Source organism: Rhincodon typus, chromosome 27, assembly GCF_021869965.1.
Source record: "Rhincodon typus isolate 14 chromosome 27, sRhiTyp1.1, whole genome shotgun sequence".
NCBI classification, from domain to species: domain Eukaryota; kingdom Metazoa; phylum Chordata; class Chondrichthyes; order Orectolobiformes; family Rhincodontidae; genus Rhincodon; species Rhincodon typus.
In genome coordinates, this window is record NC_063358.1 from 31,753,353 (window position 1) to 31,774,916 (window position 21,564).

The 21,564-nt window shown below is 40.0% G+C and overlaps 1 protein-coding gene across 1 annotated transcript in view; it reads right to left on the reverse strand.

The window, feature by feature from the left end:
- Positions 1-82: 82 nt before the first annotated feature.
- The window catches only part of LOC109927829 (angiopoietin-2-like), a 220,454-nt gene continuing 198,972 nt past the window's right edge, over positions 83-21,564 (reverse strand). Inside the window, exon 9 of the mRNA XM_048613114.1 lies at positions 83-1,849. Coding sequence (XP_048469071.1) covers positions 1,689-1,849 — 161 coding nt within the window. The 3' untranslated portion in view covers positions 83-1,688. The remainder of the gene's footprint in view (positions 1,850-21,564) is intronic.

Below are 21,564 nucleotides of genomic sequence, written 5' to 3' on the forward strand. Positions count from 1 at the left end.
CATTTCTGAAGAAGGGTCTAGGCCCGAAACATCAGCTTTCCTGCTCCTCTGATGCTGCTTGGCCTGCTGTGTTTATCCAGCTCTACACCTTGTTATCTCAGATTCTCCAGCATCTACAGTTCCTACTATCTATGGAAGAAATAGGTTTGTTTTTACTTTTACTGACCAAAAGAATAAAATCAAAAGATCTTGGATCTCATGCAATGTTTGTTCCTTCTCTCTTACAAAAGGTACTTGTTCGCCTTTAGTGTCTTATGAGCATTATTTTGATTTGCTACTTAGGACGATTCAGAATTTGTGTGCTCTTAAGCGGTCAAAATTATGTATTTTCCACATTCACAGTACTATACTAAAACCACAGGTGGCCCACATTTGTTGCAACAATAAAGGGGCTGGTATGCAAGCAAAAGTTAAATGATTTAAGAGAGTGTAGCCAGATGCAACCATCCCAAGTGAAACCAAATTTTTTTGGGAAAGTTTGAATTTCATTCCATATTTTGATCATGATAATAACCTTCGCCCTTTCCCCCAGTTTTTGGCTTTTTGATTGATGAGAATGTGAGGAGCAACGAGTAATTGTCAGAGGCACAATTACCAATTTTAGAACCAGCTGTGCACTGCAAAAGCAATGATCTCTCAAAACGGGACCGCAGTTGAACTAGATAGGCTTCCTCAGTACCAATACATGCAGTAGAAGCTTTCACAGTAAATTGTCCAACAGAGACTCATTGCAAAAGAATAAAGTGACCAAGGCTTCATGCACTGAAAGATATTTAACCATGTTTTTATACAGAGGTCTGGCATCAGGCTTTCCACATACAGCAGATTTAATCATCACTATAATGAAAAAAAAAACAAAGATGTCAAAAGCGCAGTGATACAAACAGCTGGGCATGCAGAAAATAGAACATCTGTTAGAATGCAAATAGGCAGTAATAGCCAACAAACAATTGGAGTTTTTTTTGGAACAGACTGTATATGTTGGCTGCCGTAGTAACTTAGCCTACCCAGAAACAGGCTGTCCTCAAAAATATGGAAGACCAATAGACAGGTAAACATAATGATGTAAATATGCAATGATCTCTCTTCTCTCAAAGAATTTACTGGGGAAGCACAACAAGATACTTTCTTTACGTTAAATAATTAAACATGTTACCTTCACACTATTGTTTGCTTTTGCAATGGTCATATGCCTCAGAAGCTACTGAAGGAGAAAGTAGATGTGAAGCTTGATGTATTGAAGACAGCATTGAAGGCAGCTGACAAAGAATGAAGACTTTCAGATATACTTTGCCCTGAATCTAGATTATGTCAATGGGCAACACATACTTTGCATCATTCGAGTTGAACAGGAGAAGGCCCAAGGGGATTTTCTTTTTCATGAACTAGTTCAATGGCAAGTCACTTAATATTCTCCTTCTAGCTTTCCGCCGAGAGTGTCCTTGTCAATCTTTTCACCACTGAAGTAATGCAGCAAAGCTTTTATCAAAAAAAATATTTTGTAGCAAACTGCAGGCTGAATGTTTATAGCTGTGGTGGTGAAGCCTTTAATATTTATATCCCACCAGTGTGCACTAAACAATTAAAAAAAAATCTTTTATCAGTGGTTATGCGGCGGATGCACAATATCCTGTACATGTGATGGTGAATTCCATGAGCTGCTCCGAAAAGCAATGCCGATGCATTGCTCAGAAAGCTACAGGCCGGATCATCATTGTGGTGGACTTGAGGGAATAATGTGAACCTTTCCAGTAGTGCCACTTGATCCCATTAAAGCGAATTGTGTTCATCCCGCCTGAGTAATACATACCATTCAAGTTAGAAGGGCCACAGGCCTGAAACCACCATCCTGCAGCCAAAAAAAAACAACAAATAAACCAAGGATTACAATGTATCTTTCTTGATGTCATCCTAAACAACATTTTTTCACAATGAGTTACATTAGCAGTTTAAGCATAAAAATCACATCCGTAGGCAGCACTATGAAATAATGTGGATAAGTGTCCGTGATTGTTTGCGTAGTGAATTCTCAATTTGGGCTATGCCATCCGGTAAAGATTCCAGTTAATTCATGGGCAGTGGAAAATTACCAGTAATATTATTCTAGTCACCTGTTATGTACCCCCCAGGAGCTGGTGTAAAGATGCAGCTTTGGCAGAGGGGCAGAAACCATTGACATGGTGAATCTGTTCTTTAAAATGCACTCACAAGTTGTTGGCATTACTGGCTAAACCAACATTTATTGCCCAACCCTAATTGCCCCAGACAGTTGTTAAGAGTCACCAGTCTGGAGTCACATGTAGGCCAGACCAGACAAAGATGGTAGTTCCCATGCTTAAAGGATATAAACGGGTTTCTCCTGACAATTGACAATGGTCTCATGGTCGACATTACAACTTTAATTCCGTATTATTTTTTAGTTGAATTTAAATTCCACCATCTGCCACAGTGGGAATCAAACCTGGGTTCCTAGAACATTAACTTCCACTGGGCCATCACCTCCCGACTAAAAAAAGGCAAAGATCAACAGTAGCATGAAAAAGTGTAGGAATTTTAATGTGGAAATGTTAGAGCCACAAAGATATTTTATCTGGGAGAAAACATATCAAGTTGCTCTGAAACTCAGCAGTAATTGTTGCCTCTCATTACAACACAATCTACTATTCAGTGTTTGTATGTGTCACATCCTATTTGTGAGAAAGTACACCCACATTGTTTTCAGTAGATGTACCCATGAGTAGGCTAGCCACATTTTCACACAGGGCTGGTTTGTTCTCATTAATGGGTGGAGATTAATGGGAAAGTTGGATGACTCCAGCAAAAACCAGAACAGATTCAAAGGCATTTTCTGGGATGTGTGGGATGCATGGAATGGAAGTGAAAAGATTGGGGAGTTGGGGGTAGAAAGTTGAATAGAAACACTGAAATATGGACTCACCTGCATGCTGCAGAGTTCTAAGTCCGCTCTGTGGAATGTCAGCCCAGACAGTGTCCACTAGCAGAGCAAACCCACAAGAAGTGGCAGAACAGTGGTAATATTCTGGACTCCATGAAGTCACATGGAATCATATCAGAGAAACCTCCTGCTGCTTTCCACTTACCTCCCTCCCTCAGCAGATCAACTAGCACTCCTCCATGTTAAATACCACTTGGAAAAAAACACAAAGGCCAACAAGGACATAAAATGCACTTTGGGTGGGGGATTTCAATGTCTATCACCAAGGAAAACTTAATAATACCACTGATGACCACGTTAACAGTGACAAAAGTGCATTAGTTCCAAGAAAACATGAGACTGCACTTAAATGCCTGGGGGAACTCCTGTGTTGTTACTGGATGGAATGTTTATACTGCTGAGTTTACAACAAATCAGAAGGTCACTAGGTATAGTTTTGACTTCAGAAAGTTCAAAGCCTCAGTTCAGAAGCACCAAGTGTTCAGTTCAGAAGGGAGATACTTTCTCCTGGCTGGAGAATCAAGCTTTTACTCCCAAGGATCCAGTCACCCATAGCCAAAATGTTGTTGTTTATGGAGCTTTCAAGCCGTGAGAGCCTGGATAGAAATATTCAATTGTCAGAACTGATAACAATCAGGCTATTAAAATTGTAAAAGCTTCATGCTGGCAAACTCAGAAAAGAATTCAATATTGATAGGTATGATATTATTTGGGAAATCCAAACAAAGTAAGAGAATACATAATAAGCAGGAGGGTATTGCCCCTAAGTGATTTTTTTTCTTACGTGCCTCATGTTAGCAAGCACATGGCAACACCACTATATCCAAAGTATATTGGTTATGAATTGGTTCAAGTGCATATTCACTGGAGCAATCCTGAGGCTCACAGGGTTTTGCTTTGAGGACATTTGCACAACGTTGAGTTTAGAAAATTGAGGGATGATCAGTATTGAGATATTTAAAATGATAAAGAAATTCATTTGGGTAGATTCAGAGAAACAAGTACCTCTGTTTATATGAAGTAGAAAACATAAAATCTTTCCACCTTGATCTGCTGTAGGATATAAAGTAAAGGAAAGTCGCCATAGTTCCTGAGGACTGTAGGGCTGCTGTCTCATTAGAGAGGGATGACTGCTGGTGGTTTACCCTGAGGGTCACCACACCTCAGGTGAAGGGTGAGATTGAAGAGAAGAGACCTGCATGGTAACCTCAGCTGATACAGGAATTGAACCCATGCTGTTGGTGAAACTACATGGCATTCCAACCACCAAGCCAAATGAGCTAAAATCATAGTTATGCACACAAGTGATAACAATATCAGGAATTCAACAGGCCTAGTTCTTCAAAGAATGATTCAAGTAATTACACATTATCAGTTTTCTCATGTGTTTGATATTTTAGATCTAAGAGCTCAGAATAGTAAACCCAAACACAGAGATAGCTAGGAATAGAGTTGTCATTTGTGTATTTTTTGATAGGTCTTAAAGCTAGGACAGGCTTTGCTGGATTCAAGCATTGCAAGAAATAATACTTATGCTGCTGGAAAAGGTCCCGAACATTGGTTTGATGAACAAGGCAGAGAAAAGACCACACACATTACATCCTGAAAAGCCAAACTGAGAAATATTGGATACAGTTGAAGGTAGGAATACAAAATGATATTTGGAGGGGGTATTAAGGTTTTTCCCAATCAGGAACAATTGTGCTGCCAGCAGTAGACAAGATAACTGCTCAAAATTTCACATCAGACAATCATGCCACAAAATAGTGCCTTGAATTGACCATAGTAATCTTCTAAATTATGAGCCTCAATTGCTGGAGTAGTTTTTAAATCTGGTTTTCAGCTGGAGATCTTTTTTCAATATTACTTCCACCCCTTAAGAGGACACAGAAAGCTGGTAAGTAAATGGTTTAAATCTTTAAAGGAGAATATTAAAATAGAGGAACAACATGATAGCGAGAACAAGGTAAACACCTTTCTTGTTTTCCAATATAAATCTACTTCTGTTTGCATTGCAATGTTGCTTTTGTTAAACAACACTAACATGAGCTTTAACTGTCCACATTTTAAAAAAATTCTTTTAGGGAATTTAAGTTCTCTGGCAAGGCCAGTGCTTGTTGGAATTTCCAAATTGCCCTTGAATTGAATGACATGCTAGACCATTTTAGAGGGCAGGTAAGAGTCAACTGCAATGTTGTGTGTCTGTCTTGCACATACAATCCATAGTCTCACCTCATCACTATTAAGCCACCAGGCCTCACACTTGACCTATCCTTTGCCACATCCCATCCATAATTCACTACTACTTTGTCCCCAATGCCCTCTATAAACCCACACCTTGCCGTTGTCCAATTGGGAAAAACAAATATATGCAAACAATCAGACAATTTCAAATATGAAATTTTATTTGCAGACAGCAAATTAAGTTAATAGAGGCTGTATTGTGCTCCACAAAGCAAACCAAATTCTCCAATGATGACCAATGACTATTTCTACAATTCTACAATTGTATGCTGTGCACAGGCCTTTTCTACTGGAACCTGTCGATTTGTCAATAAGATGCTGTGTGACTTATAGTACCAGAGCCTGCTGAGCTCCATCCTTACAAGGAGATCTTCCTTCTCCCCAGTGTCCTTGGAAGGCTACTCCCATTTCCCCCGTTCCTCAGTATCCAGTGCATTGCCTTGTTGCCTGCTCCAATTGAGCAGCACAACACGATGGATGCAGTACACTGCGTCTGGATAATACTGAAGGTACCCCCTTCTGGACCAGTCAATACAGCAGGACCCTCATCTTCAGTAGCCCCATTGTAGGCTCCACCACAGCCTAGATGAAGCCTGTGCAGCATTGTGTCTATGCTCTGCATCAGTCAGACAGTCACAGATCACTTGAAAATGAGTAGAATGGAACCCCCTCCCATTGATCAATTCCACAGTGTTGTGATATGCTCCACTCAGTGTGTATAGCTGATGGTACCCTGGACTTGGGAAACCTTCCTGAATCACACTGCCCAGGGGTTCAGCATTGACCTTCTTACAGGGGAACAAAATGAACCAATGCAATCATGCACTGATGGTATTGGTTACCATCCTGATATACTTGTGGGTACATGACAGAGATATGCCACACAGGTCATCCATCACACCTTGAAAGGAGCTAGTGACAGAGATGTTCACAATAGCTGTGACCTTCACAGCCTCCAGGAAAGGATGGCCTCCCACTCCTGCAATGCTCAGGCGTCACTCCGGCATCTGGCACTGCTTGGACACAGTGTCCTGGGAAATACAAAGCCTGCACTGACACACGCCTCACTTAACTTCAACAATGAGATTTGGTGTGCAAAAGCTCTGCTCCTCCTGTGGGCCCCCACACATACCGAAGGGGCCCTATCGTTAACATCATCTGGTTGAGCTGGGTGCCTCTCATCCTCTGCGATGGATCTGTGCTGCTTTTGGTCTTGATATCAGGCCTGCATTTGCCTTCACCTTCTTAGGAAGGCTCCCGCAATGACCCACACTGCACCAGCAACTGGTTTCATGACTCTTTCTGGCAATGATCTTTGTTGGTAACATAAGGAGTGAAACAAGTCCTGACCTCTGAGAAGGCAACATTCTATGCAGTTGAGGGCTAAGCACACTTCTCCATACAAAGAGATATGAAACACAATGATGGACTGGCACATAGAATCATAGAATCCTTAAGGTGCAGATAGAGGCCGTTCGACCCATCACGTCTGCATCAACATTCCAAAGTGAATCCCACCTTATTCCCAAAATCTCGCATTTCCCACGTCTAATATCCCTAGCCTGCACATCCTTGGACACTAGGGGGCAATTTAGCATGGCCAGTCCATCTAACCTACACATTTTTGGACCATGGGAGGAAACCGGAGCACCTGGTGGAAACCCACGCAGACATGGGGAGAATGTGCAAACTTCACAAAGTTGCTTGAAGCTGGAATCAAATCTGTGTGCCTGGCGCTGTGAGGCAGCAGTACTGACCACTGAGCCACCATACCACTACATGTCCCAGTGATGTGGCGCGTTCCTGTTCTTAAATATCTCGGCCTCCTCCTAAGGTTCCCGGTGTCACTGATGCCCATCTTCAGCCGGGTTGATTCATTCCGTACTATATTGAGAAACAGCTAAGATGCTGGGTACAAAAATGGTGATGGACCCTGACAGCATCCCACCCATCCATCATACTGAAACCTTATGCCCCAGAACTGACCTAACCCATAGCCATGTTTTTCTAGTACAGATACAACACTGTCATCTACTGAGAATGCTTGTCCTATTTGTTTGAAATCAAATACAGCGAATTACAACCTAATCAGCCTACTTTCATCAGCAAAGTAATGAAGGTTGTCATCAACAATGCCATTAAACAGCACTTACATTCCAAGAAGCTGCACACCAATGATGAGCACAGGTTCCATCATGGCTACCTGACTTCTGTGTGTATTACAGTCCAAACTTGTCAAAGGAGCTGAAGTCAAGAGATGAGGTGAATATGACTGTCCTTGACAACAGGGCAGCATTTGACCTAGATGCCTGAGCAAAATTGAAGTCAATAAAATCGGGGAGAAATTTTCCACTGATTGAAATCACATATAGCACAATAGAAGATGGTTCTATCCATTGGAGCTCAATTATCTCAGCCTTAGGATTGCACTGCAGGAATTTGTCAGGGTAGTATCTAAAACTCAGTGAACAGCAGCTTCATTGATAAATTTCCCCCCATTCTAAGGTCAGAAGTAGGGACATTGGCTGATGATTTGCCCAATGTTCAGACAAAACTTTGAAATTAATTCTACAATTTACAAATTCTGCTAGTTATTCTACATAACAATATTCTCAAAAGTTATTTGAGAAATATAAGCAAAGAGGTCACTGATTGTGTCCTAAATCACAGTTCAATAGCCTGTTTGTTGCATATATATTTCTGTTTTCCTTTCAGCTCTACTCCTCTTTTACGACAATCTGTCGTCTCATCTAAAGTCACAGTAAGCAAAGTTGTGTGCTTGGCTTCATCAGCCGATGACAATGAGGGCAAAATAGTAAATAAATCACCAGTGCTCCTGATTTTTATTCATATATGAAAATAGTATGTGAAATATGGAATTGTTTTGTCCAGATGAGCAACTTGCTAATGCTCACAGTGAGAAATAGTCACTTGGAATAGAGTCAAAAAGACAATCAGTAACTGCATAGAATCCTGAATTCAAAGGGATAGAAAAGGGCTTGTTTGTTGCTTATTGTTCTTGCCTCAAAAGCTCTTTACAAGATAATGTTTATGCAACATCTTTCAAAATTTCAGGACATCCCAAAGTAAAGTCTATAAAGTGCTGTAATCTGGAGTTGCAGCAATTAGTTTTCACACAGTTTAGCTCCTTAATTAGACAATGACAGTTTTTTTTGTTTGGCATAGTTTGATGATATTGTGGAAAAATCTTTGTTCTTTCATGGCATGTGAACATCTCTGGTAATACAAGCATTTGTTGCCCATCAGTAATTGCTTGCCACAACACATCGCTGAGTCTTTGTCCACAAGATCAAATTCCAAAGTGTAGCAGGCATTCAGTACTATTCTAGAGTGCCAACCTAGAAATTTTTCTTTAAGTGAGACTGAACCAGAAACCTTTTAACTCAGAGACAGAACTTGTGTTCAAATTGTAGTTCTCTTGGCTGTTGACGATTTCTAGAGATTTGCAGAAGAAAAAAGTGCCTTCTGCTCATGCCATTTTTGAACCTGCTTCAATTCAGCTTGACAGTCACAGAAAGAGGCTATTCAACATTCAAAAAAAAAGGTCAGAGCTGGAGTTGCAGGAGTCAGCAGAAGAGAATAGGAATTGTCTTGGTCAGATATCAGATCAGTAAGGAATAATTACAGTGACTCTGCCAGATTTTTCACATACAGCTGTGAGTCCCTGGTGCATGTCTCACTCTCAGCTCCTAAATATTCTTTTGCTGTATTAGCTATCTGCACTGCCTTCCAGTGCTGGTGGGAATGTTTAATCTGGCAAGTTAGCAACAGTTGAATTTGCAGCTGTTTATTTGGTTTACTGCTTCAATAATCAGTCCAAATCTGAGGTATTACACTAAACATCCATTCACACAGAAACACCTGTGAAAAGGGGCTTTGAAATATAAAAAGCAGCTTTAAGTTGTTAAATTACTTGTACGCGTGTTTGTATTTAATTAGTTACACAAAATACTGGAAATCTGAAACAAAAAAAATGTAGGGAATAGATGAAAGGAAAGTTTAACTTGCCTGTTATCTTTACACATTCAAATTTTTGTGCCTTTTCCAACATTTCGTAGCTGTGTCAAATTATCAAAGCTGTTGGAAGTGTTCAAAGTAATTAGTGTACATAATTTTGAGTTTTGTGTTATTGTGTATTCAGTAAATGAATTTATTTGAAGAGGAGTTTTTTTTTCATTAGAACTGCAGCTATACACTCCTAAACATAGAAATTATTCCAGTGCATTTACTGGATAAAAAGATACAGCTGCTGGTAGAGCTTTGATTCAGAGGCTGCAATGCACGGTTTATAGTTGTAGCTGGAGAAGATGATGACAAGAGCTTGCTATGCACAATTTGGCTGCTGTGTTTTCAACAGCACAGCAGACACGACACTTAAAGCATTTCATCAGTTATGAAGCCCTTTGGGACATCCTAAGATCATGAAATGCAATATACATATGAAAATCTTTTGCTCGTTAGTAAGAACCAGAAACTGAACTGATTAAAACAGCTCGTACATTCACAAACATTCTCCATCACATACTTGGTTACAGCAGTGTGTACTATCAACAGAAAGCACTGCAAAAATCCATGAAAGTTCCTGAGATAACACCTTCCAGAATAATGACCGCTACCATCTAGAAGGACAAGGTTAGCAGATACAATTGTGCACCAACAACTGCAAGTTCCCCTTCAAAGCCGTTCAGTGTTTAGACTTAGAAATACGTTATTATTCCTCCACTGTAGCTGTGTTAAAATCCTGAAATTCCATTCCAAACAATATTGTCCACCTACCTCACATGATCTGCAGAAGGCAAATTTGTATGGGCAATAACCAGTCAGTGACACTACCAGCTCAATAAAGAAGAAAAAAAAATAACCACACAAATGCTATGACTTCAAGAGCAGGTGAGAGGCTAGGATCTCTAGTGAACAATTCACCTCCCAATTCCACAAAGCCTATCGACCTTCTACAGGGCTCACGTCTGTTGTGCAATAGAATACTCCCTGCGTACCTAGATGAGTGTGGTCCCAACAGCACTCAAAAAGCTTGACACCATCTGGATATTGCAGGCCATTTGATTGGCATTCCATCCATGAACTCAACAATTACTCCCTACGCCACCAATGCACAGTAGCAGCAGTATGTACCATCCAGAAGATACATTGCAACAACTCACCAAGGATCTTACAACAACATTATCTCAGCTTGTGACACGTGCCATCTAAAAGGACAAAGACGAGTGCTACCACAACCTGTAAGCTCCCTTCAAGGCACAGCCCACCTTTACTTTGAAATATGTTGGTGATCCTTTAGTTTCTTTGGATCAAAATCTTGGAAATTCCTTGTTGCCACATCATTGAAACTGCAATAATTCAAGGAGCTAGAACTCTACCACCTTCTCAAACATAATTCAGGATAAACAATAAATGACGCCTGAGCGAACAACATTTCCAGGTAAAGCCTTCAATTCAGAACTGGTATAGAACATAGGAGAAGCAGTGTGAGGTGGTAAAACTTTTTTAAAAAGTCACACTTGGGAGTTAGAGTCCTTAGAAAAAAGAAGGTTGTGTAAGGGCAGGCTTGGTTTAAGGTTCAGTAGGAAGTGATTGTTTCAGAACCCTCTGAGCAAAGCTAAAAATTCCTGTCAGAAAAGGTGAAAATATGAGTCATAGCACAAAAAGATTTGGTTGGGAAAGATTGAAGTTAGGAAAGAGGTACTTACCAAACACAGTGAGCATTGCTGCCACATTAAGTGCATACATTGATATATGGCTACAGTGGCAAAGTTAGGGACCATGGATTTCATTTATACTCAGGCCACAGCTTCAGGACATCAGAGAGTAGATTAAATTGACAAAGGAATAATTTCAGAAGATACAAGGTAGGGTCTAACAGAAAAATATAGCCAAAGACTATTAACAATTTGATAAAGAAGCAAGAGCAATAATTCAGATTACAATTTTGGTGAGAAGGTTTAGTAAGACTACAGCAATTAAATGCATTTTGAAAATCGCAGGAGTATATGCCTGTGAAATGGGAGAAAGAGTCCATTTTGCTTCAAGAAAGTAGAAATTTTGGCTGCAGAATGCAGGAAAGTGCCATTTAAATCACAAAAGTCTTGGAAGACCCTCAGTGATCAGCAGAGATACAGAATTGCTGTTTCACAGAAATAAAAGCTTTATCAGAGGAAGATTATATAGTTCTATAAAAGAGAACACAAAGTTTTAAAAGAACAAGAATACCGTAATCCAAATTGCATAGTTTAAAAGCTTGTAAAACGAAAATTGGAACAGCCTTTTTATTTACGGAAGTAGAAGTCGTCCAAAGACAGATTAATCCAGTATTGACTTACCGTGGGATTAAAAGCTTTAATGCCAGAAATACAATAGAATATAGGTACTGGAGAATTAAAACAGCTTTGTTCAAGATGTTCTGATGTTCTTCAAGCATTGGACAATTACTTTATCTGAGATCAAATACAATTTTTGAAAGAGCATGATTTAACAGAAGAGTTTCACATCCAGGGACTCTGGGGATAATTTCATTAATGTTCTCTACAGGCTTGTGGAAACTATGACTATGGAGCTTTGAAATCAGAATTCATAAGATACAGCATTGTTGTTAGAATTATTCATGACAATTAGTCTAAACTATCACAGTCCAAAGAAGATTTGACTTTGCAGGAAGCTATTCAAATTGCTGTGGAAGCAGAAACAAGGAACACACAATTAAATTCTGAGAGGTCTTTATCATAGGAGTGTAACAGAATCCATGCAATTTATAAAGTTAACGGAAAGTGTAGGCCAAACAACAGATATTGAGAGTTAGTGTCAGCACTGTGGAACAAAAAACCTCATAAGCTTAAGTAGTGCCCAGCTATGACAAAAGAATACCACATCTGTAAAGTTAAAGATCACTTCTAGAAGGTGTGTTGAAGTAGAATGTAATTTCAGAGCAGCAAAAAAGTCAAATACTTACTCATACAAACATGTTAATGTGAAAGAACTATCACTATTTGAAAAGGCACTCCAGACATTCCTAGAGGAAATCATTGATTCAATCAATTTGAGTTTGAGTTATGTCAATGGATATCTCATCAGTTTCAAGACTGAGGCAGAGATGAGTGCCACTGTCTTATCAGGTTGAATACCATAGCTGAAAACGATAGAGTATACAGAGAAGAAACTACATAGTTGAGATGGCATAACTCTCAATATTAAAGGCATACAACAAGGAACTCTGCCAGACAAAAAGATTCAGAGAATTATGAATGTATTCATAATTCACAATCAACACTTCTCACTTCTGAGTCTGCCTACTTGTCTTGACTTCAATATTCTTGCAACAGCAGGAGTTCAACTCATTCCAAGGGAATAAATGCTCCAGGAACAAACTATTGTCAAGCAACCAGTCAAGTGCAAACCATAGAAAAGTATATTCTGCTCATTTGCTCAGTGACCATCAAGTTAAAAGCTGCTGAAACAAATTTGACAAGAACAAAAGCATGATCAAGAATGTGCTATCATTCACCAATGCTGCACTGAAGGGCGGCTGGATCAAAATTCTAGTGAGGTAGCTGGAAATAAATGCATTGAGCACCAAATGCATCTCAAAATCATAGATGACTCATTGACATATGACCAATGAGCAGTGGCCTGGATTTCCCAATGGTCGGACAGTCATTACTCTCATGTAGATGGGAGTTGCACAAACGGATTCTCTGAAATCTCCATCATTGCAAAATCCAAATAAATTGCCCAGGAGATTGAATATTCTACTGAGCAATTTCTCAATGCTTGGGGCTATCTGAAAGTCTCCATTTAAATTAGAGAATTCAGTGGATTCCAATGAAATTAAGTAAATGATTAATAAAAATCAAGTTAACCTTTAAAGACATAGTTACTCAGTAATGTTTCACCTGACATCATGGTTACCTCACACACCCCACACTTTACCTTCCTCAGACCACCTACACACCCCAGACATTGATCTGATGTGTTCTCCCAGACCTAAAATCCTCGCTCCAACCGGGGAACCAATACTCTGCTTCTCTGCTGCAGACCTGCCACTAACCCCTTTCCCCCCTCCAGAAACAATTTGCCTCCCCCTCACCCCTACAGGACTCGGAATCCCTTTGCTACCATTGGAGACTGCTCAGCCTTCCCAATCTGGACACAATCTGGCCACATTCCTTCCCACACCCCAGAGGGCATACCCTCACACCATGCCCCTCTCTGGATCTGCCACCCCTGCTACATTCTTCCTTCACTTTGGACTTGCCCCACCTTCACTTGTTTTGTACCCAATCTGTCTCCAATTTCACCCCAGAACCCGACCCTCTATTTCACCCACTGTCAGAACCAACTCCCCTGGAATGCAACATTCATCCCCCCCAGCCAATAACCCACCCATATCACCTAGATTAAACATTATCAATCGCCTGGCCTCTTTACCATTTTGCACCTTAACACACTATCAGCCTGATATCCTACCATTAACCATTTGGCATCCCACCTACCTGGCATCTGACCCCTTAATCACTGAGGAGTATACCTTATGTGACACTCCGCCCAACTGGCACTCTAACCCCTCCCAATTTTAGCACTCTACCCAACCTGGCATCCTGCTTACCTGGCTCTTTAACCACCTGCCCTAACTTCCCACTTCCCTTATTTATTTACCATCTGACAGCAATGGTCACAACTCAGAATAAAGCAGCTGAATGTTGTGAAAATAGAGTGAGAGTTCCGCAAATCCAGTGTACTTCCTCCAGCTTCCCTTCGGGACCTGTTTTTGGAAAAAGATACACTGGGGACTCATAGAGAAGTCTCAAAAGAAATTCAAGACGTCATAAGTCATTGTGAAATCTACAATGACACAGGATTGTCAGGACTGGAAAACAGTCCTATTATCACTAAAAAAAAAAATCGGATAACATACACCAGGCAAAGTTTGCCAAAAATTGGAGATTATGAGAAGATGAATGGGAACTCATTGAAAAAATACATTTTAGAATCTTGAAAAATCCTGAATTTGTGAAGACAGAAACTTTGGGAGGAAATGGGGTAATGGTAAATATAAATGTAATCATCTGCCAAATTTCCTTAGCCTCCCAAGTAAGAAGAGGCATTGTTGTGCCTTCTTGACTGTCACATTAATGTGGGTGGTCCAGGGCAGACTTTTGGTGGTAGTCACTCCAAGGAACTTGACATTCTTGAGCATCTCCACCTCAGCTCCATTGATGTAGATCTGGCCATGCCCTCCCTTTTGCTTCCTGATATCAATGATCAGCTCTTTAGTTTTGCTGACATTGAGGGAGAGATTGTTATCTTTGCACCATGTCACCAAGCACATTATCTCTTTTCTGTACTTTGTCTTGTCATTGTTTGATATCTGGCCTACAATGGCTGTGTGGTCAGCAAATTTGTAGATGTATTGGCCAGTGTTTTCTTTGTTTGGTCCTGCATCAATGTTACTCAGATAGACCCTTATACCCAGTATGGAAAGGAGGTTTGTGGAGTGAGCCGTAGAAGGGGCCAGAGTACCTGACTTTTTCACATTCATGCTTGGGTGTCCATTGAGAGGGAGCATGCAATGCCCATCAGCACAATTCAGAACTTTAGAGACAGGTTGGCACTACAGCGGCTGGAATGTATCGTCATCCTGGATAATGTTATTTTTGTTTCATAAGTTACTTTTCTTTATAAGTTTATGTTGACCATTTGGTTTCTCTTATCAGGAATTGTCTCACCATTTGTTAATTTTGTGTTTAAATGAGTATAAAGGAGGACTGGTGGTACCACTCTATCCCAAACTTTAGAATTAGAATTAGAATTAACTTTATTGTCACATGTATTCACATGAAGAATTTACAAGTTACCACTTATGGCACCATCTTAGGTACCAAGGTTCACAGTTACAGATTCTTAAGTACAAATTCTTAAGGGAAATAATTAGAAAAATAAAGTAACGAAATGTCCAGCAAAAATTAGAACAACAAAGAAATAAGAGATCAGAATAACAGTTCTTCCAACCCAGACATTACTGGGCTTCACCTCAAGGCCAGGAGTCAAGCCCATGCTGAGGCCTGGAGTCCACACTGGCTTTCACCCCAGACATCACCAATGCCACCCGAGGACAGGAGATAAAAAGAAAAATAAACACGAAAGAGGAGTAAAGAAAAGAAACGGATAGAGCAGATGAGCTTCAGCTCAGGAGTCCTACTCCACCACCATCTTGGAAGTTGGTGTTGTTATATAGCACATATAATGTAAACTACTGACTTAGAATCTGAAGCAGGTCAAAATACTTGAAGAGGCAAAGAGATTGCAAAAAGACTGTGGATATATTCTTGGAACATTTCAACCAAGTGGTATCGTGTTAGATTGGCAAACATAATGCAAAATTGCATCATGACCTACAGCCATGGGCCCTCAAGAGGCAGTTGTTGATTTTGCTTTGCAATGGTAAATGACCCTGGCAGCAGTAAGAAGATGAAACTCAATTTTCCCATATGATGGAGCCTGTAACATGATATAATTTTATTACAAAGCAGGCATCACTGTTGCTGAGGGCTAGCAACCAGGTTTGAAATTTTGAAATGCCAAGCTGCAAAGGAAGACTGAAGCAGATTGACAGGAGTGATTGTTTCATAATATAGCCATTCAGGACAAAAAGAATACTTTGAAAGACATAATGAGAAATATGCAGACAAAATACAAATGATAAAGAGAGGCCAATAAAGGTGACCATGATTAATTAACAAATCAAAATAATGAGAATGAGGTCAACAAAATCTGCAGAAAGAAGGGTAAGAAAGTCCATTGTGAAAGAGGATGTAAATCTTCTGTAGCATGTCAAAATAGTGATTAGTTGAGTGAAGGAGGAAATTGTAAATGAATATTGTTGTAAATAGGCACAGCAGCAAGAAACTCCTCCAATACCATTGTCGAAAGAGGAAATTCAGGGAACCAGCTTAAGAACATGCCAATGGCCTAAAATTTGCAAATGACAGACAATGTTTTTTTTAAAAATCAGATGAAATCACATTCCATCAGTGGGGGGAGAAAAAAAAAACTTGTGTATTTTAACATCGACAGAGCTTCTCATTAGACATAAAAGTACAAAAAGTGAACAAGCCCCTAGACTTAATGACACCCATCCCACATTGCAAAGACAGATGTAGGTTGAAATTTATAAAGTGCTTATGGGCATCAAGAAGTCATTGAACACTCTAATAGTTTTATCCAATTAGGAAGAAGCTTACATGGTATCCAAAATTCAATAAAGTGAAATTTAGATTCATAAATTTTATATCAATACTGACAAGATAATGGAGTGAATAATGCAAGAGCAAACTTAAGAATTGTGAGCTTATAAATAACGGAGAGAACTGAAACATGGAAGAAATTCCAGTTTTAGTCCATTCAGTTAGTATCCTAGGAGGTGATTGGGTAGAATATCTATTATTAAGGATCAATAAAAGGAGAGTTAAGGGTTAAGGGGGGCATCCAGGGGAAAAAAAAAGGTGGTGCTAATCAAATCAGCTATGATCTTATTAACAGTGGCACATGCTCTGTGAGGGGTTGGGTTGGTGGGAAAATAGTTTCGTATTGGCCCTATTTCTTATGATGTTATGGTCTTGTGATCGAATGTTTACTGGCATTCTTAAGACAAGGTCAAAAATCACACGACTCGTTTTGGACTATATAAAAAACTGTAAGAACTGCAGATGCTGTAAATCAGGAACAAAAACAAAGTTGCTGGAAAAGCTCAGCAGGTCTGGCAGCATCTGTGGGGGAGAAAACAGAGTTAACGTTTCCGGTCCAGTGACCTGAGTTCTGAGGAAGAGTCACTGGATCCGAAACATTAACTCTGTTTTTTTCTTCACAGATGCTGCCAGACCTGCTGAGCTTTTCCAGCAACTTCTGTTTTTGTTCCTGTAGGACTATAACCTGATGTCATGTGATTTCTGATCTCGTCCACACCAGTTCAATACCGCCACCTCCACATCATTCTTAAGATGGTATCAGGATGTATAGGAATGCAATAGGGAGCTAAGCTGTCATCAAGTTGGGAGAAAAAATAAGGACCAGATCAAAAAAACTGACTGGAAAAGACTTTTGCAGGACATGAAAATACTTTGTTGCATTGCTAATAATATGGAATGCATAACAAAAACAGAAATTGCTAGAGAAACTCAGCAGGCCTGGCAGCATCTGTGCAGAGAAAACAGAGTTAATGTTCTGCTCCAGTGATGCCAAAATGTTAACTCTGCTTTCTCTCCACAGGTGCCACTAGACCTGCTGAGTTTCTCCAGCAATTTCTGTATTTCTCTTGAACTTTCAGCACCTGCGGGTTTTTTTGTGTGTTTTTTGTATGGTATTCATAAGTGCATTGCACTGGAAATATGACACTGGGTCATAGAGTCATACAGCACAAAAAGAGTCCCTTTGGTCCAACTAGTCCATGCTGAACATAATCCCAAACTAAACTAGTCCCATATGCCCACTCCAGGCCCGTATCTCTCCAAACCTTTCCTATTCATGTACTTATCTAAGGGTCTTTAAAATGATGCAATCCATGAACCACACAGCAAATACAGTGATTACAACAGCAGGTCATAATTCCGTGGTTAGTAACTCACCTCCTAATTCCTGTCCGCCATCCACAAGATACTTTTCTGGGTGTATTTTCTATGCAGTTCTAACAATACTCAGGAACCTCAACATCTTGCTGAGCAAATCATATAACTAAATTGGCATCCCATCCCACCACTTCCACATTCAGTGTATTGACCACTGATGCACAGTGGGAGCAGTGAGTACATCCATTAGGTGCACTGCAGTAGCTCACCAAGGCTGTTCCGAAAGCACCTTCCAAACCCATATCCTCTAACACCTAGAATCCCAATGGCAGCTGATGCATGGGAAGACCACTGCCTGCAAACAACGTCCTATCTAATGTTCTGCACATGACGATCAGTGTTGGCATTCTGGTTGCAACATTGACACCCATTTTTGGAAGTCGCTGCCACACAGGGGCTTCAGAGACCCATGCAGCCATAATGAAAATTAAGGGAACATTGCCTGCATGTTTGCCTCCGAGACACACATTATTCTTCCTTGGAAATGTATCACCGCTCCTTCAATGTCACTGGGTCAAGATTCTTCAACTCCTTCTCTAGCAGCACTGTGGATTCACTTATACTGGTTCAAGAAGGCAGCTTGCCACCACCTTCTCCAGAACCATTAGAGAAATGGCAATAACTTAGCCAGATTGGTCATATCCAATGAATAAATAATAATAAAAGGAATAATATCATTTCCTGGATTAACTGTGGGACAATAACCTGGTTGAGAAGTTCAAGGATATCAAAAAGTATAACAATCACCTGCATGATATACAAGTGCCTTTCAAGCACAAAAATATCCAAAGTGCTGCTGAGAAATATATGATAAGCTAATGATGGAGCTATTTGAAGGAATGATTTAACCTTTAGTGAAGGGTCAGTTTTCAGGAGGATCTCTAAAGAAGAGAGGGTGCAGAGGGTAGGGAGTTATGGAAGAATTCCATTGCATGGAGCCTCAACAACTGAAGGCTTTGTTCCTTGAGAAATGTATGCCAGGGAGTTGATGCCTGAGAAGCCAATATTAGAAAGATATAAGTACTGTGATGCTGTAGGTTTATAAGTCTGAAAGATCTTACATTCAGCTAGGGAGGACGGAGATCATGAATGGTTTAAACATGAACTTGAGAGTTTAACATTGGAGCTCTAGGAGTAAATACATGATGGAAAAGACAGGAATGAACAGTGAGCCAGACCTGATGAGGGATAGGACACAGACAGTAATGCTTTCAAAGTATTGACATTTCCAGGGGGTGGAGATGAAAATTTGCCAGAAAAAGCGATTAAATAATTGATGCTGGTGGTGAGAAGAGAATGGGTGAGTGTTTCACTGTCATTTAGACTGACAGAGAGAGAGAGTTAATTGGTAATACAGAAATGGAATGTATCTGTGTCTGGCATGGAGAATATGTAGCGTTAGAAACCTCAAATTGTGAACAATTTGGTTAACCCTAAAGTAATTAACTGGTAGCAACAAAAGAAATTGATGATTATCATTGATCTCCAAAGGTGATTTGAGGAGTGGGTGGTTTTAGCCAGGAAGGGCAATAATGCTCGAGGCCTGATTATGCTCAAGATGGTCCACCCTGTACTGAACAGTGAAGCCAGTTTTCCAACAGACATGCCCTATTGACTTGGAATGAAGATAGGGTTCACATCAGAAGGCCTGATTGAAAAGGGGGCAAGGAAAGGTTGTACTCAAGTCAAAACTATCCAAAGCATAAATGGTTAAGAAGATTGATGATGAAACATAAGTCATTTGAATCTGAAGAAACCTCTCAAATTCACTTTGGCATTGCTTCATCCTTTAATATTGAAAACTTTATGAGTCACAATTAGAGATAGTAGGAACTGCAGATGCTGGAGAATCCGAGATAACAAGGTGCAGAGCTGGATGAACACAGCAGGCCAAGCAGCATGATAGGAGCAGGAAGGTTGACGTTTCGGGCCTAGACCCTTCTTCAGAAAATGAAGAAGGGTCTAGGCCCGAAACGTCAGCCTTCCTGCTCCTATCATGCTGCTTGGCCTGCTGTGTTCATCCAGCTCTGCACCTTGAGTCACAATTAGTATAATTTCTGCACTTATAGTGGCTGATTCAGCTAGATACCATTGGCATGCAGTTAGGTCCGCACCGAACAATTATTGATGATGATATTGCAACAGCTAATTCAGCAATACATGATTTGAAGAAGTTTATCTTTGGGAAATTCTAGCTCCACAGTATGTTTATTATTTTTCAGGCAAGAATTTACAAAATTCTGTTATTGTGTGAAATTAAAACAGTGAGAACATATTTTAGGGCTTGTGATTCATTCTCTCCTGCCAGAGATAGTCAAGTGGAATAAAGTGTACATCCAATCCAATGTGAATTAATACCTGTCAAACTGTCAAACTGCTAAAATTTAAATACAGGATCAAATCATATTTATCTCAATTTCAAACAAAACCATGAGAACCTACATTCCCTCTAATTTTTCCTGTGCTATGTGGAATTCTGAAGCTGTGCCTGACAGCGACTTCCAAGTCAATCCTTCTGTGTGTAAATGTGTGTGGACCCTCTGAGTGGCTGACAGAGAGTATTGAAGAGAACACTATCCTTTCACCTCTAGAACTGAAGCTTGGTAATGGCACAATATTTTCGAATTAAAGATATATGAGATTGATACCTAGGATGAGTTGGTTGTCTTATGAAGATAGGTGGGACAAGCTGGGCTTCCATTAGAGTTTAGAAAGTTGAGGGATAACATGTATAAGGATTGAAGTGTATATGATCCTGAAAATCAAATTAATAAGACGGTTGTGAAAGGACATTTCCTATTTTAAATCAGTCCAGGACTAGGGGGTGTTGTTTTAAATTATGTCTTGTCCTTTTAGGACAGTGACGAGGAGAGCATTTTTTTTCTCTCAGAGGGCTGTCCGACTTTGGAACTCTGTCTCAGATAGAAGCAAAATCATTAAATATTTTTAAGTCAGAGTTAGATAGATTCTTGTTAGGCAAGGGATTCAAAAGTTGTTGGGGGCCAATGGGAATGTGAAATTCATAGCACCATCAGATCAGCCATGATTTTACCGAATAGTAAAGCAGGCTTGAAGGGCTGAATGGTCTACTCCTGCTCCTGTTTCTTACATGAATGTGTATGCTCATAACAACAACCTCTCTCAGAGTCTCTTCATGTAAGTGAAGACTTTCATCCCTGTTACCATCCTAGTAAACCTCCTCTGCACCCTGTCTCATGCTTTACCATTCTTTCCCAGAATGTGATGCCCAGAATTTGCCATAATATTGCAGCTAGGACAGAACAAGTATTTTATAAATGCTGAGCATAATTTCCCTGCTTTCATAAAATGTGCTTCTAATTATAACATCAAGAATCTACCGACACGTTTTCTTTGATTTATCACTCCTCCTTCAAAGAATCATGTACATACACCCCCAGGTCTTTCTATTCCTGAGCCTTTTCTAAAATTGTATCATTTTATTTATATTTCCGCCTTTCATTCCTGCTACCAAAATAAATCTCTGTGTGCAGTTTATTGGCTGAGTTTTCCTGGACCTAAGAAGCTGTGTTTGGAAAAGCTCAGCAGGTCTGGCAGCATTTGTGAAGATAAAGTCAGAGTTAATGTTTCGCCCTCAGATCATTCTGAGGAAAGGTCACCGGACCCGAAACGTTAACTCTGATATTTTTCTTCACAGATCCTGCCACACCCTGTTGAGCTTTTCCAGCAACT